We start from the raw sequence: 19840 nt of genomic DNA, 5'->3' as shown, positions 1-19840 counted from the left end.
CTGTTTCTCTCTCCCCAAAATATGCCTAACTGCTGAGTATTTCCAACATTTTGTGTTTTTATTTCAGATTTCCAGTATCTGCTATATTTTGCTTCTGTGTGCCATTTATAGCCTTGCTAATCTATAGATCCCATTCTAAACTGTTGTCCCAAACATCAGAGTGGTCTTTTATTTATCTTTTGTTTCTTATTGGTCATCACTCCTTTACTGGACACAAACTTCTTACATGTAACAACTTTTTATAAACTGTCGCATAAAAACATATTGCAAACTTATTTCCACGGTATCCCCTTTGCCTAAATCTCATCATTAAGCAACAATATTGAGCGGAAATTTGTGCTGATGTGAATTTTCATCATTACCTGAGTAATTCATCTATGTTTTCACCGCTCCACTCCTCCAGTTGCAAGACCTCATTTTCCCTTCGACTGACTCGAGCCTCTTGTGCATCCCCCCTCCTCTCATTGGCAGAGCACCCTCAACTACACAGGCCCTATTCCCTGGAGCTCCTTCCCTGAACCTGTCCAACTCTGCAGTTCCCTCTCCTCAGTTAAAATCCTCTGCTCAACCCATCTCTTTCACTAAGCTTTTCATCATCCCTTCTCATGTCTCTTTGGACTTGTTTTCGGAACACAAAGCTATAGGGCTATGCCACACCTGGAGAACTGTGAGCAGTTCAGAGCACTGACATTAAGATGGATATATTGGTGTTGAAGGGAGTGCTACACAGATTTACCAGAATGATAGCTGAACTCCAAGGGTGAACATATGGGGAGAAATTAAACAAGCTAGGGATGCATTCCCCAGGATTTAGAAGGTTAAGGGGTGATCTGATAAAAGTTTTCCATATATTAAGGGGACATAATGGGGAGATAGAGATAAATTATTTCCACTGGTTGGAGAGGTGGATTAGGGTGTATAGTCCAAAGGTTAGATCCGGACATTTGAGGAGTAAAATTAAGAAACACTTGTACACACAAAGTGTGGTAGAAGTCTGCAACTCTCTCTGCAAATGGAAATTAATGCTAGATTAATTATTAATCAGAGATTGATATTTCTGTTAATCCAAGATATTAATGTGTGTGCACGACACACTCGATCATAAAATAGCGCGTGATGACGTCGAGTGAGGGCCTCGACGTCATTACACATTCGCGTGATATTTCAGTCAGTGGGCACGCGCAGGTACCGGAGCTGTACCCATCATTAATTAAAAGCCCATTTAAGGCCATTGAAAAGGCAATTGAAGGTGATTTTTCATTGCCTGTGCAATTTCGTGCTCATCACACAGACAAAACGGGCAGGTGGGCAGCCGACATTTTCAGAGACCTCATCCATGGGCGGGATAAAAAGGGTTAGCAGCATTGCTAGTGTGAGTAGAGAGGAGTTTGGTAGGTAGTTTGCTGTTGGTGACATATTGGTATATGGCAGCTACATCTCTGTTTAGGGCTTCATTGTTAGCTTTTCCAGGCTTCATTTCAGAACTCCTTGGTGTCTTCAAGGACCCTGGAGAATCCAAACCGTGTGGAACCTTCCATATATCAGAGAGCCTTCCCTTACCCTGGTATTGGGGATTGTGGTCTTTGCTGGTGGCACCTCCACTTTGGAGGAAGAGAGGGGCAGGAGGAAGAGGAGGCCATGTGTCCCACTGCAGCTTCCATGGGAGGAGAGGCGCAGGTGTAGGGCCAGCAGGTAGTCCAAAACGCAAGGGGTCACTGAAGACGCCACTATCCTGTCAGGATTTACAGGTAGCGATGCAGCTGCCTCAATATGTCCAAGGTGCAATGCCGAAGGAGGCTCTGCCTCTCAAGGGAGACCGTGACCTACAGTTGTCAGATGCTTGGGCCTGAAATCACCTCAGATTGTGTGCATGGGCTCCCTTTGCCAGTGGCTCTGAAGGTCATAACGGCCCTCAACTTCTCTTTCTTGGGGTCAATGGGGTATCGGTATGGAGCCTCCCAATCACTGTCCACAGTTGCGTCAAGCTGGTGACAGAAGCTCTGTTCAGGTGGGCATTGACTTTCATTCATTTTCGTACAGACGAGACCAGCCATGCTGAGTGAGCCAGAAGCTATGCAGCGATTGCTGGGTTCCCCCACATCCAGGGTGCCATCGACTGCACACATGTGGCCATCAAGGGGCCAGTGGGTCAGCTGGGTGCCTTTGTCAACAGGAAGGGATTCCACTCCATGAATGTGCATTTACTGTGTGACCATAGGATGCCGATTCTGCAAGTCTGTGCAAGGTACCCTGGCAGGTCCCATGACACTTACATCCTGAGACACTCCCAGGTGCCAAGGCTATTCAGTGCTCCAGCCCAACTTGATGGATGGCTGCTGGGTGACAAGGGCTATCCCTTGAAAAGGTGGCTCATGACGCCTCTCTGCCATCCAAGAACAGAAGCAGAACAGCGGTACAACAGGAGCCATGCCTCCACGAGGGCGGTGACAGAGAGGACCACAGGTCTTCTGAAGATGTGCTTCCGATGCCTGGACCGTTCAGGGGGAACACTACAATACCCCCCAGAGTGGGTGTCACTGATAGTGGTCACAGGCTGCGTTTTCCACAATCTGGCACAGGCAAGGGGGGACCCACTGGAGGAAGAGGATGCAGCTTCACAGGCCAATGATGATGAGTCCAGTAGGGAGTCCAAAGAGGAGCACAATGAGCAGAATGCTGAAGGCATAGAGTTAGACCTCGGTAACCTCCAGGGAGGCAGGGACACCAGAGATGCCTTGATCCAATATTCCTTAAGCTAGGCCGTCAAATAACCGCGACCACCTCATGCCAGGGCTGTTGCCTCCATCCTGGATGTCTGAAATGATCCTTTCCTTTGACCCCAAAGTCCACTCAGTGCCTGTGCAATTAAGTTTCGAGCCCACGTCCAGCATTACATACTGGCATACCCTGCACCACATTAAATAAAAAAGATGAAGCATACTCAGGCCATTGTGACAAAAGAAAATATATCTCATGTTGACATTCAAAACAAATTAACAGAAACTTCTCTGGTCTTCAACCCCAGACCAGTTGAACATAAACAAAATATTACAGACCAGAAGACCACCTGACCAGCCCCTCTTGTGCTCATGGTCCCTTAAACGTACCTTTATGGGTGCTACATCTTTGTGCCCCCTGCACCCACCCCCCCTTCGCTGGTACCGGCAATGGGGACAGCCTACTGACTCTTCTGTCTTGTTGACCTTGATGACCTTTGCGGTCATCCGCTGGAGCCTGTGCTGGCCCCGCCTGAGAGGGAGCAGCCAGCTCCACAGCTGGAATCTCCCCAGTCACCGTAGCCTCATTGGATGCAACGGTCATTGGCAGAGGGGCAGAGAAGCTGCTGCTATCATCCAGAGCGCCTTGACAGCAGCCCGCAGAGACGACAAGCAGCTCGCGGATATGAGGTCACTCTGGATCTCCCTGCTCACCATTGATGGATGGTCACCTAGCTGGGATACTGGGTGCCTCATCCATCTCCCACACATACACTGACCACCAGAGGTTCGTGCCTGTGTGAGGGCTTATAGGTCCAAGCACAATCCCAGGAACCCCTGATTCTGTTCCTGGAGCTGCCTCTCCATGAGAGTTGCCACTCTCTCAATGGAGGAGCCAGTGTGCTTGGCCTTGAGGGTCAACGCAGTGCTTGTGCTCCACATGGACTCCACAACAGATATCATGGCACGCATACCCTCATACCCACATGGATCTCCACCAGATTCTCCCGGACATCCCTCTGGACATCCAGCATCTGTTGCCTAATGGACGACTCCAGAGGTTCATCGTCAGCATTCGAGTGAGTATCATCCTGGTCTCCAGCAGTCCTCCCACTACCGGCGCCCTGGGCGGTCTCTGCCTGCTCCTGCTCACCAAAGCGCACCAAGATACTAGCTGCCGATCTAATGCCCACCAAGGTGCTGGTATCTGTGCTGGTTCCTGGTTCAGAGAGCGGTTGTGATGCAGGTGCATCTGGAGCCTGGCGGTCCTCTTGTGTCAGGGGTGGGTCTTTGGGATGCTGCAATTGGGTGCATGGTGGCAAACCTAAGGGAGAACCACAACATGTCATTAGTTTAAGTCATCACACTGTTACTGTGCCTGCCAGGCACCCTGGTGAGACAATAGAGATCTGCATCATGGTGCCATTGTCTTCCAATGATCAATGGGGACCCAGTTTTGAGGCTCTTATCAATGATGAGACTACACAAGAATGACTGCAGCATCCGACTTTTTCACCTCTGTGCACTGCACTTCGTCTGACACAACAGTCTCTACACGGTCGGTTGATCGAGGTGCATGGTGCCTCCAGCTCCAAGGTGATCTGCCCGTATCTGGATAAGATCTGGAGGTTCCACCAGTCCATGGCCTTTCAATGTTGTTATGGGTCGTCTTTTCCTGAAAGGACAGAGAAGCATTGATTAGTCCACTCTGTACCTGCAGCGCCATTGTAGCCCGGCCAACCCCAGTTCAGGAGCACCTTGCAGGGCACATCCAAGTCGTGGCCCTCGAGCCACAAGGCACTCAGCCCAAGCAGCCAGGGCTCACCCCCTGGATCAGCTCCGGCCTCAATGACTCAGATTCAAACACCCTGAGCTCCACGGGGAGACAGCCAGCCCTTATCATTTCAACACACTGACCCATGCCGGCACGGTACTCATCCTTCCTGAATGCCGCAGGTCCTTAAACCTCTTGTGGCACTGGACCCAGGTGCGCTGCACAACATCATGGCTGCTGACCAGCGCTGCCATCTCTTCCCAAGCTCTTTCTGTCAGGTGCAGTGGCTCCTCCTTCCATCTCTGGGGACAAGGGTGTCCCTCCTGGCAGCCACCTCCTCCAGGAGCATGTGAGGCACTCATCAGAAAGCCGGGGGCCAAGTGCCCACCTGACCTGTCCTCCTGCCTGGTGTTAGCACCCGCATTTTTCGCCATAATTTTCACTCACCTGCTGAAAACACTGGAGCTGTCCTTGTCACTGGTAGCCTTCCAGGGCCTGACTGTGCCGGTTTTAAACCAGCTGCCGGGTTACCATTGGACCTGGCATTCAACAGGCCCCTGCCCACCATTCCCCAACCATTGGAACACTGCCTTTCACACTCGGTGGGCCTTAATTGGCCTGCCAGTGTGAAACTACCGTTTCCTGGCTGCTCCCGCCCACCACGCCCGCCCAACAACCTCAAAATCCTGCCTATGGAGTGAGGCCACAGATCAGCCATGATCTTACTGAATGGTGGAACAGGCTCGAGAAGCTAAATAGCTTCCTCCTGTTCACATGTTCCAATGTATACTGGGTGATGGAAGTAGATTCTATGATAACTGTCAAAAGAGAATTGGATAATACTCGAAAAGGAAAAAAAAATTACATGGCGAATCATAGAAAGTTTACGGCTCAGAAAGAGGCCACTTGGCCCATCGTGTCTGTGCCGGCTGAAAAATGAACCACCCAGCTTGATCCCACATTCCAGCATTTGGTCTGTAGCCCTGCAGTTTACGGCACTTCAGGCGCATATCCAGGCACCTTTATAATGAGTTGAGGGTTTCTGCCTCTACTGCCCTTTCAGACAGTGAGTTTCAGATCCCCACAACCCTCTGGGTGTAAAATGTTTTCCTCATTTCCCCTCTAATCTTTCTACCAATCACTTTAAATCTACACCCCTGAGCTCTCTCTTAAAGTAAATTGGCCCTTCCCATCCACTCCAATCGGGTGCCTCACAATTTTGTACATCTCAGTCAAATAGTTAGTTAACTCTTTTAAAGAGCCAGCACGAATACAATGGCTGGATCCCCCCCTTCTGTGATGTATTATTCAATGATTCTCTGTAGTCTTCATTATGTCAAAGTTACAGAATGGGAAATCATAATCCGCACAGGGATGAGTAACAAACTACCCATAATGACAATTTCATATTTACACTTCTAGAATTGCATGAACTCCATTACATAGCTTATTTTTGGTCCATTACCCTAACTAGACAGGGTAGACATCTAAAATTAAAGAGTGTAAGATTTTCCACGATGTCAATTTTGGAAATGAAATCACTGACCCATTTCCAGTTGGACTAAACAGTAACTGTCACAGGTTGGAATAAACTTATTTCCTCTTTTTTCATGAGAAATCTGGGCCATACTGTTTAGTATTAGGTCATTGACTAGAAAGTTAGATATCACGATCACAGTGCACAGTCACCTTTTCATCCTTAATACTGGTTCCAATATATAGAGAATATTCCCTATTATTGATGTCTAGATGAACAAAGTATGGAGTCAGATAGAAATATTGAAGTAGTGTATTTGGTCAAATGGTCATTCCAACACCTGACAATTGCTTTTGTCATCACCAATTTCCAGAAAATATCTCAACAGTAATTGAGTTAATGTAATCGTGGTTTCAAGCTGTTGATGAGTTGTGGATGTTACATTTGAATGTGCCACCTGTGAAGTTGTTCTCTACTCTCCTGAGGGAGCTGATTCATGCTGGGTATGGTTCTCATATACCTGCTGATGCCAGTCTTTGAGCCTTGGCAGAGTACCCAACATGAGGAACATCACAGCCATGCCTAATCCTCACCCACTGTCCAAGGCTCCTGTTGGAGGCATTAATAGTGATCTGGAGTGGGAACCTTGACACTGTTTTTCCCTTCCCAGTCTGAGTAACACTGCAAGCCAGCTGGGAGCAACTAACTCACTCAGCATAGACTTGGGTTGAATGGAGAAACTGGCTCATCTGTGTGGCTACATCCCAGAATGAGCAACATTTCAACCTTTCAAATAGAGGGCGTCTTGAAGTGTCTTTCAGTTTTATTATCAGGCTGTAAATTCAGAATCAAGACTCATTGAGTTAAAACTCTCCATCCCATCAAACTCAGTGTTAATAAGAAATCTCAGCAAATCAGACCCATGCAGAACCAAGGTCCACAGAAACTTGGGGGTATAAAAGCTTTGTTTTTATTTCAATGCAGGATTATGATTTAAGGCAAAGTGTACCAATTTATTTTTAATTTGTTTTTTTCCCTTTTCATGTTTTCCCATGATGAATTGGTTGTGGAAAAAAGTGCATTTACCTCTAAAATGCAAAGCAGACAAATGGGGACGTCAGGGCGAAATATTATGAAGAGCACAAGTGTAAGTGAGGAGATGTATAGCCTGGAAAATAACGATGGCAGTCAGTCGGATACTGCTGTGGGAACAATAGGATCAGGAGGCAAAAAGCGAAGGTCAAGCCTGGGTGCCAAAATGGTAGCTATTGTTGGATTGACAAGAAGGAGTAGAAGCACATCTCAGCTCAGCCAGACTGGTGAGTGTTCAATTTTGTGGTCACACATTATTATTTCCCATTTTACAAGCTGAAAAGTAACAGCTGAAAACAGTCACATTGTAAATTACAATGTTTTATTCATCTGAATACATTTTTTGAAGGTGATAGTTATGTCTGATTTTAGCAGAGCTTGTGTGTAACACAAGTTCATATTTGAATTGTTATGTCTACTTCTATAATGTTACAATGGAAATAAACTGAAAACTTTGTCAGATCACATCTTTAGGGCAGGTTAAGCTGAAAGTCATTGTGTTGATCCTCCATTGATACCCCTGTTTTAATTGATTAACTAAATAAGCACAGGGATCTAACCTGGATCACCTGCCTTGGTCTGTATCATTGAATTCCAATTGAGTTCTAATCTTTATAGTCTAAAGCCCTAATCTCTCTGATAGTGCATGAGACCTCCCTGGTTTTAATGAATAGTTCTTTAGTTTGGCAATGAACTGTCCTCTTATGCATTTAACAGTAAAATGGATTTATTACAAAAGAAATGTTATGCCTCAGGATTTATATTTTGAAACCTGAAAAGTGATGAAGGGAAATTTTTGTGATGTAGCCTCGTTAGATAGGAGTGCAGATTGCAGAGCAGCATAATGAGAACACAAACCAGGAAAGGAGCATAGCAAAATATTATAAGCAAGATCTAGTTGTAGCCTTTTATTTAGTAGTAATATTCATGCAACCAAACCCATTCATCATTTTTACAATAAGTATGTTTTGAAAGAATCTCCAAGTTGGCACCTTTTAATTTCATTTTACAAACACGATTTTCTGTCTTGTGAGCCATAACATGGCAATCAAGTACAGGACATGATCAGGGTCCACTGTAATCCCTTTCATAATCTTCTAAATGTTGGAAAGCTAGAAACAATGGAGGTCAAGGTTCACAGATCATTTAAAATATCATGAACAGGCACGGGAAGTAACCAAGAAGGCTAATGGAATGCTGCCCTTTATATTTAGAAAACTAGAATACAGGGCCATGGTTTTCATGCTTCAGCCTTATAGCTGTGGTTAGACCACACCTGGAGCACTGGGAGCTCTTGAGAGGCCTCGCTTTAATTTTTAGACTACACCCCCAATTTGTAGACTCCCCAACTAGAAGGCCACATTTTAGGGAGGATGTATTGGCCTCAGAGTGAACACAGCATAGATTTCCCAGAAAGGCTGAAGCATGTATTTCTTTTGTTGCTTCAGTCTTTCATGAATAACATAGTATCACAGAATCTTTACAGAGCAGAAGGAGGCATTTCAGCCCATTGAGTCTGCACTGGCTCTCTGAAACAGCCTTCTACCTAGCCCCACTCCCCTGCCTTATCCCTATAACCTTGCCCATTCTCTCTTTTCAGATAGCAATCCACTTCCCTTTTGAACAGCTTGATTGGACCTGCCTCCACCACCCTTTCAGGAAGTTTGTTCCAGATTCCAACCACCCTCTGGCTGAAAAGATTTTTCCTCACATCACGTGTACTCCTTTTGCCAATTATTTTGAATCTGTGCCCTCTAGTTCTCTTGAGTGGGAAAAGTTTCTCACTATTTACCCTGGCAATAACCCTCAGGACCTTGAATACCTCTATCAAGTCTCTCCTCAGCCCCCTTTTCTCAGAGGAAAAGAGTCCCAACCTCTCCAATCTATACTCATAGCTATAGGTCTTGATCTCTGAAATCGTTCTTGTGAATTTTTTCTGTACTCTCTCCAGTGCCTTCACATCCTTCCTCAATTATGGCGCCCAGAGCTGTATGCAGTACTCCAGATGAGGCCTAACTAGTGTCTTATACAAGTTCAACATGACCTCCTTACTCTTGTACTAAATGCCCCTATTAATAAAGCCTAAGATACTATATGTTTTATTAACTGCTCTCTCAACATGCCCTGCCACCTTCAAAGACCTATGCACATACACACTGAGGTACCTCTATTTCTGCACCTCCTCTGGAGGCTCTCGCTTTATTTTATACTGTCTCATCATATCTTTCCTGCCAAAGCAAATCACTTCACACTTCTCTGCATTGAATTTCATCTGCCACTTATCTGCCCAATCCACCAACATGTCTATGTTCTTTTGAAGTTCAAGAATATCCCCATCACAGTTGACAACATTTTCAATCTTCCTATCATCTGCAAATTTTGAAATCATGTTCTGCACACCACAGTCAAGGCCATTAATATATATCAGGAAGAGCCAAGGTCCCAACACTGACCCCTGGGGAACTCCATTTCAAACCTTCTTCCAATCTGAAAAAACAACCATTTATCACTATTCTCTGTTTCCTGTCATTCAGCCAATTTCTTCTCTAAGTGCCGACTTTCCCTTTTATTCCATGACCTAGAATTTTGCTCACAAATTTGTTGTTTGGCACTGTATCAAAAGCCTTTTGAAAATCCATATACACCGCATCAACAGTGTTTCCCTTATCAACCTTCTCTGTTACCTCCTCAAAAGACTCCAGCAAGTTAGTTAAACATTATTTTCCTTGATGAATCCATGCTGGCTTTCCTTAATTATCCTGCACTTGTCTAAGTGGTTACTGATTTTATCCCATACTATAGTTTCCAGAAGTTTCACTACCACTGAGGTCAAACTGACTGGTCTGTAGTTGCCGGCTTTATCCTTGCATCCCTTTCTCCAGCCCTCTGGTACTGCCACTGTGTTTGAGGAAGATTGGAAGATTATCATGAGTGCTGCTGCAATTTCCACTCTCATTTCCCTCAGTACTCTTGGATGCATCTCATCCGGTACTGGTACCTCATCTATTTTAAGGAAAGATAGCCTTTCTAAAATCTCCGCCATCTCAATTGCATATTCTCTGAGTGTACCAGTTACCTTCTCCCTCACCTCGGCCTGGGTAGCATCTTCTTCCTTTTTAAAGACGGATCCAAAGTTCTCGTTCAATACCTCTGCTATTTCTCCAGCCTCCACATGCAAGTCCCCTTTTTTGGCCCTAATCGGCCCTACTCTTTCTTTACCACCCTTTTATTTTTTACATGCTTATAGAAGATATTGGGATTCCCTTTTATATTAGCTGCCAGCCTCTCTTCATGCTCTCTCCTTGCTTTTCTTATTAATTTCTTCACTTCCCCTCTGGTCCTTCTATATACAGTCTGATTTTCCATTGTATTTTCTACTTGACATTGTACACATACTTCTTCCTTTTCATCTTTACCTCTATTTCTCTCCTGATCCAGGGTGCTCTGGATTTATGTGTCCAACCTTTCCCCTTCAAGGGAATATACCTTGACATTGCCTGCAATACTTTATCTTTGAAGGTAGCCCATTGTTCAGCCACTGTCTTTTCTGCCAACATTTGATTCCCACTCACTCGACTCAGATGCATTCTCATCCCGTAGAAGTTGGCTTTCCCCCAATTAATTATCCCTGTTCTGGACTGTTTCTTGTCCTTTTCCATAGCCAACCTAAACCTGATGATATAATGGCCACTGTTCCCTAGAGCCTCTCCCACTGATATTTGATCCACTTGGACCAACTTATTCCCCAGAACCAGGTCCAAAAGTGCATGTCCTCTCGTTGGACTGGAACCACAGGGCAGGATTTTCCCATCAGTGAGAAGGGCCAGGTTCTGCTCGCCGACACATAAAATGATGTGCAGTGATGTCGGGTGGAACTCCTGACGTCACCACGCCCCGTTTAAATTTTCAGCTCAGCGGGGGCTCAGCAAAATCAACCAACTGAGGCCATTGACAGAGTCATAGAACTAATTAATGGACCTGCCCGTCCAACCTTAACTGGGGCAGGCAGGCCAGGAGCTCTGGCAGGAATTAGAAAAAGCATGAAACCTCATCCACGGTAGGTTTTAAAAAATTTAATTAAAGTTTTTAAAAAAGTTATGGACATGCCCCAACTCATGTGACAGTGTCAGGGAATTTTTTTGTCTTTTTTAAATAATTTGTACATTAGAGCTGATCTCCCTGAGCCTCAGGGAAATGAGTTCGCTCTTCCTTGTGCATACTCAAAAAAGCACACTCTCAGGTTTAGGGATTCCCCCCACCCCCGTCACCCGCACAGGGAGCAGGGAGCATGTAGCGCTCTTGTGCAGACATCACGCTGGGTGGGTCTTAATTGACCTGCCCACATAAAATGGCGGCATGCCCCCAATTCGGGGTGCCGATACTGCTGCAGAAAATTATCTCAAACACATTCCAGGAAGCCTTGTCCCTCTTGTTCTTTGGCACTATCCCTATCCCAGTCTGTATTTGGATTATTGAAGTCCTCCGTTATGATTATTCTATAATTCCTGCACTTCACCGTAATTTCTTTGCAAATTTGTTTCTCTACATACACCAATCAATGTTATTGCACCTTTCTCATTCCTTGCCTCCAGCAAGTTCTCACAGTGATAACTGCTGATCCTAAATGGGTTCAACATTGTCTCTGCCCTTTAATTACTTACTATACTGTCTGCTGTAAATGATTTATTACACAAACTGGTCCTGATGGGACTCCTACAGGAAGGGAACTCCAGAATATTGACTCAATGCTGATGGAGGAACTGTAATTATATATGAAGGATGATAAATGTGTTTCACTTTCTGATTTGCAGTCTGTGAGAATTCTTTAATATTATTGGCTGCTCAGCCTGCTTGATGATTTCACTCTTCCGGGACACCTGAGAACCCCAGTTTGGAACTGATGTTGTAAGAGGGGAATCAATGCTATAAAGTTCACTAGACCTTTGTGAACAGCTTTCTTCGAGGCCAGTGGCTGGCTCATAAATTTTGGGCTAAAGCTTTTACTTTGTGGTATACTAGTTTTTCTTCAAATTGGGGTATTTTCCCTGTTTTTTGCACATTTTTTTTTTAATGAAATTTCATATTGAGGTATGATGAAACTTTTTGAGGAACGCAACAACAGGAGGAGGCTCTTCAGCCCCTTAAGCCTGTATTGCCACTTAATGAGATCATGGCTGACCTGTGACCTAACTCCATACACCTTTGTGGCACATCCATTAGTACTTTTGATTAACAAACCTCTATTAATCTCGGATTTAAAATTAACTATTGATCTAACATCAATTGCTGCGTGTGCAGAAGAGAGTTCCAAACTTCTGTCAACCTGTAGAAGTGTTTCCTCATTTTATTCTTGAGCGGCCTGGATCTTATTTTTAAACTATAGCCCCTAGTTCTTGATTCACCAACTAGTGAAAAGGTTTCCCCTTATCTATTCTATCTGTTCCCCTAACATCTTGAAAACTTCAATCAACTTATCCCTTAACTTCTGTATTCTAGGGAAAACATTCCTAGTTGGTGTAATCCCTGTACAAAGGGCAAAATTTTTAGCTTGGCAGGCGAGCGCGCGCCCGACCCGCTCGAGCGTGGAATGACACGTGTTGACGTCGGGCAAGCGTCCGACATCAATGCACAGTTACGCGATAGTTTGGTCAGCAGGTGCCCATCAGAGTTGGCAGCGCACCCACTGACAATTGAAAGGCCTGTTAAGACCCTTAAAGGATCAATTAAGTTAAATTTTTCACAGCCCGTCCATCCTTTGCATTTTTTTGGAAATCTTGTTCATGGACGGGATGAGGTTTCCAAAAGCAAATAAAAATCAAATAAATGTTTTAAAATTTAATTCATAACATGTCCCTGCTCATGTGACAAAGTCACAGGGGGGAACATGTTTTGTTACGTTTTTCAATTCTTAATTTTTATTTTAAAAACACGTGCAGCATAGAGCTGCCTCAGGGAGATTCTGCAGCACGCACTTGTGAAGCTCGCACTCACCCTTTCGTCCAACCCCCCCAGCCCTCATGTGTTTCATGCTGGGTGGGCCTTAATTGGCTTGCCAGCATGAAATTGCGTTCTGGCCCTGATCGTGGGCGGCGGTTGGCTTGCCGACCCACCCGACATGGGCTAAATTCTGCCCATAATTTAACCTTGGAGTCCAGGTATCATTTTGGTAAATCTAAGCTGCACGCTTCCCCGAGGTCCTTCAGAAAATATGGTGCTCTAGTTGGGGAGTCCAGAACTAGGGGGTATAATTTTAAAATTAGACCCAGGCTACTAAAGAGCTCCAAAAGCTCCTGGTGTGGTCTAACCAGTACTTTGAATTGTGAAGGATAAAATTGTATTGCAGAAGCATTCAAGTCCTCTGGAAATAAAGGCCAGCATTCCATTAGCCTTTTTGATATTTTTCTGTACCTGTTCAGGACATTTTAATAATCTATGCACCTGTGCCTCTAAGTCTCTTTGGGCCTCCACTATTTCTAGCTTTTCACCATTTCAAAAGTTCCTTGTTTAACCTTTTTAGGTTCAAACTGGATGACCTTACATTTGCCTACATTGAAATCCATTTGCTACAGTTTTGCTCATTCACTCAACCATCAATATTTTTGTAATTTTACACTTCTACCTCCACTATTTACGATGTCACCTATCTTTGTGTCATGGACAAATTTAGATATGTGTCTTTCTAATCCAACATCTAAGTTGTTAGTAAATAGTTGGGGGCCCCAACACAGATCATTGGGGGAGCTATTTGTCTCAACCTGCCAATTAGAGTACCTGCCCATTATCTTTACTTTGTCTCATGCCGCTCAGCCCATTTCCTAATCAGGCCAATAATTTACCTAAATCCCATGAAATTTAGCTAATAGTCTCTTATGAGGAATTTTATCAAATGCCGACTGAAAGTCCATATAAATTACGTGTAGAAATTCTTTAGTCCAATGCTTAGTCACCTCTTCAAAATAAAGCTACCCTTTATAAATCCATGCTGGGCCTCTCTATTGAATAAGGGCAACATTTTCCCCCTGTTGGGGGTGGTGGGGGGGAGTGCCGGAGCGGGCACGAGCGGGCGGGCTTCCGATCGGCGCCCCCCCCCAGTTGGGGCGCACCACCATTTTACAAGGGTGGGCCAATTAAACATGACGTGCAGCAGAAAGCGCTATGCACTCCCGGGGCGGGGTGGGATTCCCTCAGCCGGGAGTGCGCTCTTCTGCGCGTGCACGCAAAAAAGCGCGCAGATCTCCCTGAGGCTAAGTGCTACCTCAGCGAGATCGGCTTTGATTTAAAACTTTGAATAAAGATTAAGATAAAATTTCCCCTGCCATGTCCATAACTTCATGCCCGTGGATGAGGTTTCATGTTTCTTCACAAGTCCGCCTGGGCTCCCAGCTTGCCCGCCAACCTTAAGGTTGGATCGGCAGGTCCATTAATGAGCCCAGTTGGTTTTTTAATGGCCATAATAGACCATTGACAGGTTGGCGGGCCTGCAGCTGAGTCAGATGCGTGCCTGCCAAACTGACAATCTAAGTGACATCAAGGAGCATGCCCGACGTATCCCCGTGTCATTTTATGCATCAGTGAGCAGGACCCGCCCCTGCTTGCCGAACGGAAGATGCTGGCCTAAAAATTTTCAAGAGGTTCTATTAATTCTAGTCTAGTGAGTTTTTGACAAAGATTAACGTCTATAATTCTCTATTTTCCCCTGTTCTCACCTCTCTAAAATAGCAAAGTAACATGGCACAGCTTTTGAATCTAATTGCTGAATCAGGAGAACTTTGGAATATTAAATTTAGAGCATCTGCAATGCTCTCACTCTACGTCCTTTGAAATTTTCTTCATTGCTAGTACTGCTCAGAGGTTTTGGTCAAATTCTGATTATTTTGAAGAAAACCATATTACACCGACGACACACAAAGTATCATTATAAATCTTCCCACTGTTCTTATTGCACTGATGACACACAATGACCAGACAAAATATTCCCTCTGTGTGTGTTACACTGACGACTCATACAGTGACCAGTGTAAATCTTTCCGCTGTGTTTTTTACACCGACGACACACACACAGTGACCAGAAGAAATCTTCCTGCTGTGTTTGTTACACTGGTGACACATATAGTGACCAGCGTAAATCTTCCCGCTGTGTTCATTATACTGATGACACACACAGTGACCAGAGGAAATCTTTCCTTGTTTTTGTTACACTGACGACTCACACATTGACCAGAGGAAATCATCCAGCTGTGGTTGTAATGCTGATGACACACACTGACCAGAGGAAATCCTCCCGCCGTGTTTTTTTTCCTTGACGACACACACAGTGACAAAATGAAATGTTCCCTCAGTGTTTATTACACTGATGCCATATACAGTGACCATAGGAAATATTCCCACTGTGTTTGTTAGACTGACGACACATGTAGGGACCAGCAGAAATGTTCCCATTGTGTTTGTAATGCTGCCGACACACACATTGACGAAATGAAATGTTCCCTCTGTGTTTGGTAAAGTGATGCCATATACAGTGACCAGAGGAAATCTTCCCGCTGTGTTTGTTGCACTGATTTCAAACACAGTGACCAGTGTAAATCTTCCCACTGTGTTTATTACACTGACGGCACGTACAGTGGCCAGAGGAAATCTTCCCACTGTGTTTGTTACACTGACGACACACATAGAGACCAGAGGAAATCTTCCCACTGTGTTTGTTACGCTGACGACACACACATGACACAATGAAATCTTCCTGCTGTGTGTTTTACACTGAAGACACACACAGTGAGCAGATGAAATCTTCCCCCTGTGTTTATTACAGTGACGACTCACGCAGTGACCAGATGAAAACTTCCCACTGTATGTTACAGTGATACCACACACGGTGACCAGACGAAATCTTCCCACTGTGTTGTACACTGATCACAGACACATTGACCAGAGGAAATCTACCCCCCTGTGTTTGTTACACTGATAACAGACACAGTGTCCATCGGAAATCTTCCAGCTGTGTTTGTTACAATGACAACACACACAGTGACCAGAGGAAATCTTCCCACTGTATTTGTTTTGCTGACGACATATACAGAAACCAGTGGAAATATTCTTCCTACGTTTGTTGCAGTGACGACTCACACGGTGACCAGTGGAATACTTCCCGCTGTGTTTGTAACACTGATGATAGAGCCCGTGGTCAGAGGAAAGCTTCCCGCAGTTTGTTACACTAATGTAACATACAATGACCAGAGGAAATTTTTGCACTGTGTTTATTGACTGACGACACATACAGTGAGCAGAGGGAATCTTCCCGCTCTGTTTGTTATGATTATGACACACACAGAGACCAGATGAAAACTTCCCCCTGTATTTGTAACAGTGATACCCCACACAGTGACGAGAGGAAATCTTTCCGCTGTGTTTGTTATGCTGACAACACACACAGATACCAGAGGAAATCTTCCCCTTTTGTTTGCTACACTGACAACATACACAATGACCAGAGGAAATCCTCCCGCTGTGTTTGTTACACTGCCGACACATACAGTGACCAGCGGAAATCTTCCCGCTGTGTTTCTTACACTGACGACACACACAGATACCAGAGGAAATCTTCCCCTTGTGTTTGTTACACTGACAATACACATGGAGACCAGGGGAAATCTTCCCGCTCTGTTTGTTACACTGACCACACATACAGTGACCAGAGAAAATCTTCCCGCTGTGTTTGTCATGCTGATGTCCGATACAGTGACCAGAGGAAATCTTCTCACTGTGCTTGTTCCACTGACAATAAACCCCGTGGCCAGAGGAAAGCTTCGCACTGTGTTTATTGACTGACGACACATACAGTGAGCAGAGGGAATCTTTCCACTGTGTTTGTTACGATTACGACACACACAGTGACCAGATGAAAACTTCCCCTTGTGTTTGTAACTGTGATACCACACACAGTGAGCAGAGAAAATCTTCCCGCTGTGTTTGTTATGCTGACAACATACACAGATACCAGAGGACATCTTCCCCTTGTGTTTGTTACACTGCCGACACAAACAGTGACCAGCGGAAATCTTCCCGCTGTGTTTCTTACGCTGACAACACACACAGTGACCAGAGGAAATCTTTCTTCTGTTTTTGTTACCTTGACAACACACAAAGTGACAAGGTGAAATCTTCCTTCTGTGTTTGTTACAGTGATGCCACATACAATGACCAGAGGAAATCTTCCCTCTGTGTTTGTTACACTGGTGACACATATAGTGACCAGTGTAAATCTTCCCACTGTGTTTATTACACTGACGACACATACAGTGGACAGAGGAAATCTTCCTGTTGTATTTGTTACATTGATGACATACACAATTACCAGAGGAAATCGTCCTGTTTTGTTTGTTGCACTGATGAATCACACAGTGACCTTCCCACTATGTTTGTTAGACTGACGACACATACAGTGACCAATGTAAACCTACCACCGTGTTTGTTGCACTAACAGCACATAGAATGACCTGAGGAAATCTTCCCCCGTGTTTGTTGCAGTAACGACTCACGCAATGACTAGAGGAAATCTTCCCGCTGTGTACGTTACACTGACGACACAAACAGTGATGAGAGGAAATCTTTCCGCTCTGTTTGTAACATGACCACACATACAGTGAGCAGAGGAATCCTTCACACTGTGTTTGTTATACTGACGTTACATACAGTGACCAGAGGAAATCTTCCCGCTGTGTTCGTTACACTGACGACACACACAGAGACCAGAGGAAATCTTTCCACTGTGTTTGTTACACTGACCACACATACACTGACCAAATGATACCTTCCCGCTGTGTTTGTAATGCTGACGACAGATACAGTGACCAGAGGAAATCTCCCCACTGTGTTTGTCATGCTGACATCCGATACAATGACCAGAGGAAATCTTCCCGCTATGTTTGTTACACTGACGACATGTACAGTGACCAGTGTAAATCTACCGCTTTGCTTATTGCACTGACGACACACAGAGTGAACAGAGGAAATCTTCCCCATGTGTTTGTTTTGCTGATGACATACACAGAAACCAGTGGAAATATTTTTGCTACATTTGTTGCAGTGACGACACACACAGTGACCAGTGGAATACTTCCCGCTGTGTTAGTTACACTGCTGGCACATACAGTGACCAGCTGAAATCTTCCCGCTGTGTTTCTTACACTGATGACACACACAGAGACCAGAGGAAATCTTCCCTCTATTTTTGTGACACTGACGATTCGCACAGTGACCAGAGGAAATCCTCCAGCTGTGTTTGTTATCTTGACGACAGACACAGCGACCAGAGGAAATCCTCCCGCTGTGTTTGTTACCTAGACGACACACACAGTGACGTGATGAAATCTTCCTTCTGTGTTTGTAATGCTGACTGCACACACAGTGACCGGAGGAAATCCTCCTGCTGTGTTTGTTAACTTGACGACACACACAGTGACGAGATGAAATCTTCCTTCTGTGTTTGTAATGCTGACTGCACACACAGTGACCGGAGGAAATCCTCCTGTTGTGTTTGTTACCTTGATGACGGACACAGTGATGAGATGAAATCTTCCTTCTGAGTTTGTTACAGTGATGTCACATACAGTGACCAGAGGATATCTTCCCTCTCTGTTTGTTACACTGACGACACATATCAGTGACTAGTGTAAACCTACCACCATGTTTATTGCACTGACATCACACAGAATGACCAGAGGAAATCTGCCCTCTGTGTTTGTTGCAGTAACGACTCACGCAGTGACCAGAGGAAATCTTCCCGCTGCGTTCGTTAAACTGACCACACACACAGTGACCAGAGGAAATCTGTCCGCTGTGTTTTTCATGCTGATGACAGATATAGTGACGAGAGGAAACCTTCCCATTGTGTTTGTTACACTGACGACACAAACAGTGATCAGAGGAAATCTTCCCACTCTGTTTGTAACATGACCACACATACAGTGGCCAGAGGATAGCTGCCCGCTGTGTTTGTAATGCTGACGACATATACAGTGACCAGAGGAAATCTTCTCACTGTGTTTGTTACATTGACGATACACCCCGTGGCCAGAGGAAAGCTTCCTGCCGTTTGTTACACTAATGTAACATACAATGACCAGAGGAAATTTTCGCACTGTGTTTATTGACTGACGACACAGAAACCACTGGAAATATTCTCGCTATGTTTGTTGCAGTGACGACACACACAGTGACCAGTGGACTACTTCCTGCTGTGTTTTTTACACTGGCGATAAAGACCGCGGCCAGAGGAAAGCTTCCCGCTGTTTGTTACACTAATGTAACATAGAATGACCAGTGGAAATTTTCGCACAGTGTTTATTGACTGACAACACGTACAGTGAGCAGAGGGAATCCCCTCGCTGTGTTTGTTGTGATTACGACACACACAGTGACCAGATGAAAACTTCCCCTTGTGTTTGTAACTGTGATACCACACACAGTGAGCAGAGGAAATCTTCCTGCTGTGTTTGTTATGCTGACAACACGCATAGATACCAGAGGACATCTTCCTCTTGTGTTTGTTACACTGCCGACACAAACAGTGACCAGCGGAAATCTTCCCTCTGTGTTCGTTACACTGACGACTCGCACAGTGACCCCAGGAAATCCTCCTGCTGTGCTTGTTACCTTGAAGACTCACACAGTGACGAGATGAAATCTTCCTTCTGTGTTTGTTACAGTGATGCCACATACAGTGACCAGAGGAAATCTTCCCTGTGTTTGTTACACTGGCGACACATATCGGGACCAGCGGAA

The 19840-nt window shown here is 44.9% G+C and overlaps 1 protein-coding gene across 1 annotated transcript in view; it reads left to right on the top strand.

Moving 5' to 3' along the window:
- LOC121278230 (regulating synaptic membrane exocytosis protein 1-like) overlaps nt 1-19840 on the top strand; it is a 332771-nt gene that overhangs the window by 22585 nt on the left and 290346 nt on the right. The window contains exon 2 of the mRNA XM_041188450.1: nt 7046-7287. Within this exon, the coding sequence (XP_041044384.1) occupies nt 7062-7287 (226 nt within the window). The 5' untranslated portion in view covers nt 7046-7061. The remainder of the gene's footprint in view (nt 1-7045; nt 7288-19840) is intronic.

The sequence above is a fragment of the Carcharodon carcharias genome, chromosome 5, assembly GCF_017639515.1.
Source record: "Carcharodon carcharias isolate sCarCar2 chromosome 5, sCarCar2.pri, whole genome shotgun sequence".
In the NCBI taxonomy this organism is placed as follows: Eukaryota; Metazoa; Chordata; class Chondrichthyes; order Lamniformes; family Lamnidae; genus Carcharodon; species Carcharodon carcharias.
The sequence above is the reverse complement of the archived record's forward strand: the minus strand, read 5'-3'. Positions and strand labels throughout refer to the sequence as shown.